The sequence below is a fragment of the Penaeus japonicus genome, unplaced genomic scaffold (genome assembly GCF_977035675.1).
Source record: "Penaeus japonicus unplaced genomic scaffold, GWHDUDI00000001_assembly GWHDUDI00000039, whole genome shotgun sequence".
In the NCBI taxonomy this organism is placed as follows: domain Eukaryota; kingdom Metazoa; phylum Arthropoda; class Malacostraca; order Decapoda; family Penaeidae; genus Penaeus; species Penaeus japonicus.
Window position 1 is genome coordinate 9,574,000 of NW_028234441.1, and position 7,500 is coordinate 9,581,499.

General features: G+C 30.8%; 1 protein-coding gene across 1 annotated transcript in view; it reads left to right on the forward strand.

The window, feature by feature from the left end:
- Window positions 1-6,353: 6,353 nt before the first annotated feature.
- The window catches only part of LOC122250387 (actin, muscle), a 1,898-nt gene continuing 751 nt past the window's right edge, over window positions 6,354-7,500 (forward strand). Inside the window, exons 1-2 of the mRNA XM_043011778.2 lie at window positions 6,354-6,388; window positions 6,912-7,500. The exon at window positions 6,912-7,500 is cut by the window's right edge and continues 751 nt beyond it. Of these exons, the coding sequence (XP_042867712.1) occupies window positions 6,941-7,500 (560 nt within the window). The 5' untranslated portion in view covers window positions 6,354-6,388; window positions 6,912-6,940. The remainder of the gene's footprint in view (window positions 6,389-6,911) is intronic.

A 7,500-nucleotide genomic window follows, 5' to 3' on the forward strand; every position in this document is an offset into this window, starting at 1 on the left:
AAAACGATGAAAAGAAAACGGAGTGATACAGACGCGACAGAGGAAAACATCGGCTTGAATCGGAACAGACTTTAATTGGGATAATAACCCTGAGAGATCAAGTCATTGGTCAAGGCATTTCTCTAATCTGTGCCACTCCCATGCAATTAACGACCTCGAACATGCAAATGGCTGATCTCGACTTTTAGTACTGATAAAATCACCAGGTGATATGCAGTATAATGTCCAGCCTAACAATGGGCGGTACTACTTCCTGGTTAAATATTTTTACTTGGTTCAGTATTTTATTTACATCTCACTTTCTATTTCGGTTTATGAGTCATGGAACTACACATAGTAAGATGGTTATTTAAAAAGAAAAGAAAAATAACTTTTATTAATACAATCACCAGTTTCTATTAGAATTATCAGGATAATAGTAATCACAATGTAAGTAACCATAGTAGTAACGGTAATGTCTACGATGATGATAACCACAAAAAATATTCTAGTGATAATGATAGTGTATATGAAAATAGAGAAATTATGATATAAGATATCATAACACTGATAATGATGGCATGGCAACAGCGATGAAATATTATATCATAACTACTATTTGCATCAGAAATTATAGTAATAACAACAGCAGCAAAACATCAAGAAAAATACTGGTAATGATGAAAATAACAAATAACAATCATGAAAATTATACAAACAAAAAATGTTGCAACAGTAGAAATGATTATGATAGTAATGCAAATAATGATAATGATATTAATGATGATAATATTGACATTGATAATCATAACCATAATAAGAGCAATGATGATGGCAACGATGATAGTGATGATGATAATAATGAATATAACAATAAGTCAGGATAATGATAACAATGGTACTAACAATGATGATGATAATGATAACGACAGAAATGATAATGACAATAATGATAATGACAAAAATGACGGGAATATTAAGGTAATAACAACAACAGTAACAATAATAATACTGATAGTGATAATAAGGATGATATGAAAATATTAATATCAAGACCAATAAAGACAACATGAATAATATAGCAATAGTAATGATAACACTGATAACGATAATCATAATAATACTAATAACACATCACAATCTTGTTTACAAGTTGTAAACAAAACAACGGAGAGAAGAACAAGGGAACAAAAATCGATATTTTCAACGAAGGGAGGAACAGATTCACGTAGAAAAAAAAGGTTGTAAATAATACAACGAAGGAATGAACAGGAAAACACACAACTATGGCGTCGGCCTTTCGTTTTAATAAACGGCCGGACGAAGCGATAAAGTGAAAAGGACTTGGCTGTGATGACGTGTTTCCCTGCTCGTCCCTTCGTCGCTCCGGTCAGAGCATTTTGGGGCAAGATTGGGTTTAGGATAATGATGATAATGATAATGATGGTAATAATAATAATGATAATGATAATGATGGTAATGATAATGATTATAATGATAATGATAATGATGATAATGATAATGATGGTAATGATAATGATGATAATGATAATGATGGTAATGATAATGATGATAATGATAATGATGGTAATGATAATGATGATAATGATAATGATGGTAATGATAATGATGATAATGATAATGATGGTAATGATAATGATGATAATGATAATGATGGTAATGATAATGATAATGATGGTAATGATAATGATGATAATGATAATGATGGTAATGATAATGATGATAATGATAATGATGGTAATGATAATGATGATAATGATAATGATGATAATGATAATGATGATAATGATAATGATAATGATGGTAATGATAATGATGATAATGATAATGATAATAATGGTAATGATAATGATGGTAATGATAATGATAATAATGATAATGATAATGATGGTAATGATAATGATGATAATGATAATGATAATGATGGTAATGATAATGATAATGATAATGATGGTAATGATAATGATGGTAATGATAATGATGGTAATGATAATGATGATAATGATAATGATAATGATGGTAATGATAATGATGGTAATGATAATGATGGTAATGATAATGATGGTAATGATAATGATGGTAATGATAATGCTAATGATGATAATGCTAATGATGGTAATGATAATGATGTTAATGATAATGATGGTAATGATAATGATGATAATGATAATGAAAATGATGGTAATGATAATGATCATAATGATAATGATAATGATGGTAATGATAATGATGATAATGATAAAGATAATGATGAAAATGGTAATGGTGATAATGATAATGATGATAATGATAATGATGGTAATGATAATGATGATAATGATAATGATGGTAATGATAATGATGATAATGATAATGATAATGATGGTAATGATAATGATGGTAATGATAATGATGATAATGATAATGATGGTAATGATAATGATGATAATGATAATGATAATGATGGTAATGATAATGATGGCAATGACAATGATGATAATGATAATAATGGTAATGATAATGATAATGATGGTAATGATAATGATGATAATGATGATAATGATAATGATGATAATGATAATGATGATAATGATAATGATGGTAATGATAATGATGATGATGATAGTGATGATAATGATGGTAATGATAATGATGATAAGGATAATGATGGTAATGATAATGATGGTAATGATAATGATGATAATGATAATGATAATAATGGTAATGATAATGATAATAATAATGATAATGATGGTAATGATAATGATGATAATGATAATGATGGTAATGATAATGATGGTAATGATAATGATGATAATGATAATGATAATAATGGTAATGATAATGATGGTAATGATAATGATGATAATGATAATGATAAGGATGGTAATGATAATGATGATAATGATAATGAAAATGATGGTAATGATAATGATAATGATGATAATGAAAATGATGGCAATGATAATGATGGTAATCAGAATGATGATAATGATAATGATGGTAATGAGAATGATAATAATGATAATAATGGTAATGATAATGATAATGATTGTAATGAGAATGATGATAATGAGGATAATGATAATGATGGTAATGATAATGATGATAATGATAATGATAATGATGGTAATGATAATGATAATAATGATGATAATGATAATGATGGTAATGATAATGATGATAATGATAATGATATTGATGGTAATGATAATGATGATAATGATAATGAAAATGATGGTAATGATAATGATCATAATGATAATGATAATGATGATAATGATAATGATGATAACGATAATGATAATGATGAGAATGGTAATGGTGATAATGATAATAATGGTAATGATAATGATGATAATGATAATGATAATGATGATAATGATAATGATGGTAATGATAATGATGATAATGATAATGATGATAATGATAATGATGGTAATGATAATGATGGCAATGACAATGATGATAATGATAATGATTGTAATGATAATGATAATGATGGTAATGATAATGATGATAATGATGATAATTATAATGATGGTAATGATAATGATAAAGATGGTAATGATAATGATGATAATGATAATGATGATAATGATGGTAATGAGAATGATGATAATGATAATGATAATGATGGTAATGAGAATGATGATGATAATGATGGTAATGATAATGATGATAATGAGGATAATGATAATGATGATAATGATAATGATGATGATAATGATAATGATGATAATGATAATGATAAATCTAATGATGGTAATGATAATGATGATAATGATAATGATGATAATGATAATGATGATAATGATAATATTGATGATAATAATAACAACAACAGCAATAACAATAATATTGATGATAATAATAACAACAACAGCAATAACAATAATATTGATGATAATAATAACAACAACAGCAATAACAATAATATTGATGATAATAATAACAACAACAGCAATAACAATAATATTGATGATAATAATAACAACAACAGCAATAACAATAATAATAGTAATGATAATAAGGATGATCCTTATATCAATAACAAAGAAGTATACATACACTATACGTCATATCAATATGGATGATGAATAAAAATGTAACATACAAAATATCAATAACAATGATGTTGAGAATAAAAAAAGGCTTTTATAACGTTATTAATGGTGATGGTGATAATAATGATAATGATAACAACAACAAAAGAATAATTACAATAATGAGGATAATAGCACTAATGATAATAGCAGTAGTCAAAAAATAGTAATGATAAAAATGATGATTAATGCCAACAAAGCAATTAATTAATTACAACAATTAATGGCAGTAGTTATGAAAACAATAACAATTAGTATAATTTTCCATATTGATGATAACATTGATGAAGACCATTATATAACATAGTAGTAACAATCAGACGATGGTAATGACAATCGTAATCTGGTGAGAAGAAAAATTTTATTAGTAATACCAAAAACAGTTATTGCAATAACAATAAAGTTATTTTTATTTGTATCCTTGGCGCTGTCGTTGTTTTTATTACTATTTCGATTACTGTCAGTTTCGTTTTTATCACTATTATTATCAGTTTTATCATTTCTACTACTACCGCTATCATTGTTATTAAACTCAAATTATCATGTCAATTATCATTGTTATCATTATCATCATATTACTATAATTGGTATTATCATTATCATCCTTATCATTACTATCATTTCCTTTATTATTATCATGATCACCATCATTTTCATCATTTAATCATTATCATTATTACTATTACCATTATCATTATCATTACTATTCCTATTAAAATCATTATAAATCATTATATTATCATTATCATCAATATTATTATTGTGGTTATCACTTATTAATAACATTAATCCTCTTCATTATCCTCTCATTCATAGTTATTATCAATATCACTTTTATCAGTATCATCATTATCATAATAATAATGATAGTAATGAAAGTGATAATCATAGTAATATTAATGATAGTAATAATAATGATAACAAAAATCATCTTTATCATCATTGGCATTATTATCACAATTATTGCTACCATGATCAGAAGAATGATAAGTGTAATGATATTTGCTAATGATAATAATTGTCAATAATTATGAGAAAAAATAATAATGATAGTAATAGCTAGACTGATGAGAATAACAATAAAAGATATAATTATGAAAGTCAAGGAAATGATAATGAAAATAACAATCGTAGAAGTTGTAGAACTAACAATGATAATGATAATGATAATAGTACTAATAACAATCATGACAACAGTGATTCTTTTTTTATATTATCAATGAAAGTCATAAAGGCATATATATATATATATTGTGATAATTACCTTAAAGCTAATGCAATAAGAAAAAAAATAATGATCGGACTTTTTATTGAGGGAACCGAGATAAATCAATACCAAAATAATCACCCATCTCAGAGACAAAGAAACAGCAGATCGCAACGTCTTACTGGCACCTCATCCACAACCTGGTGACACTTCATCCACTACAAGGGTGCCATACCGTAGGAACGTTTTTTATTTGGTTACTGAACTATTTCCTGCAAGAGGTTCTCCTTCTCCTCTCTCGCCGCAACAATTATCAGCATTATCTGTATTATTATGATGATTATTATCATTATCATCATCCTTATTATCATCACTAACATCATCTTTATTATCATAAACATGATTATTAATCTATTTCCGCGAGAGGTTCTCATTCCCCACCCTCGCCGCCCCTTGCCGCTACATCTATTATCACTATCATCATCTTTATCATTATCATTAATATCATCATCATAATCACCATCATTATCATTATTATCATATTTCTGCGTGAGGTCGTTACTATTATCATTCTTATCATTATTTCAATTACGTTAGAGTTCCTCATTTCCCTCCCCCACCCATACAATTATTATCATTATTGTTATCATTATCAGAATTCCGCGAGAGGTCCTGATTCTCCTCCCTCGCCGCCCCTCGCCGTCACCACAGTATCCTGAGTAAGCTACAGGTGTCACTACGGTAATCCGCTGCAGGAGTCTGGCATCTTTCCACCTACCTGAAGAGTCCTTGTAAGGAGTGACGCGTCGGATTGTTGATCCCTGGGAAATATGCAACACAGTGCGATATTTCCTTCTCGTTGATTTTTCTTCATCAGGATTCATATTAATTGCTATCTAACAACTTTAGGACATTCGACGCTTGCCAAAAAAAGTGCACTCACGTAACTCTTTTTCTGTATATTTCTTTTATAAGACATACTTTTTAAAAAGTGGCTCCGCCCAGATTCTTGCCGTCAGTGGCGCTGTTGTATATAACGGGTAGTTTCCCCTTGAGGCCCCCAGTCCCACTCCGACTCAAGGCTGTGACGTTTGTGGTAAGTCTTGATTGCAATCCGTCCGTCGGGATGACGATTTCAAGACTAGCCGACCGGGACTTCATATAACAGAATATTCAGTGGATCTTGGTACAAGGAAATAAAGCATCAATAGGAGTGAACACATCTTCCTTTAGGAATATAGTTGTACTGACATGCTAAGTACCTGAGACCGATGCAGTTTGATATAAGGACGTTTTTAGATTCAGTCACGCTGTGAAATGCGGATGTGCAGTAAATGTAAACTTCTGATTCTTAACATTTTAAGTTTGGTAGATTATGTGCTTGCATACAAAAACAGTACAGGTTAAATTTTGTGACAAATCTTGAAGCCAAATGTTTAGGCTAGATCTTTACACCCCCCCCCCCCCACACACACAAAATAAAGGTTAAGTGAATTTGTAATGACCACTCACTCGTATTTTCATTCTGCATGAACAAAACAATATTATAATCCCATACAAACTGATAAAATGCTATATCTATAAGGGTAATCTATTGCATATCAACTTTCCAATTTCAGGCTCAGAATACTGAACTTCATCTCTCATCATGTGTGACGACGAAGACACGTGCGCACTTGTGTGCGACAATGGCTCCGGCATGGTCAAGGCCGGCTTCGCCGGAGACGACGCCCCTCGCGCCGTGTTCCCCTCCATCGTCGGGCGTGCCCGTCACCAGGGTGTGATGGTCGGTATGGGTCAGAAGGACGCCTACGTCGGTGATGAGGCTCAGAGCAAGCGTGGTATCCTCACCCTTAAGTACCCTATCGAGCACGGTATCATCACCAACTGGGATGATATGGAGAAAGTTTGGCATCACACTTTCTTTAATGAACTCCGTGTTGCCCCTGAGGAGTCCCCCACACTTCTCACTGAGGCTCCCCTCAACCCCAAGGCCAACCGCGAGAAGATGACTCAGATCATGTTTGAAACTTTCGCAATGCCCGCCATGTACGTGGCCATCCAAGCTGTGCTGTCCCTGTACGCCTCCGGTCGCACCACTGGCCTGGTCTGCGATTCGGGCGATGGCGTCTCCCACGATGTCCCTGTCTATGAAGGCTTCGCGCTCCCTCACGCTATCCTTCGTCTCGATCTGGCTGGACGTGATCT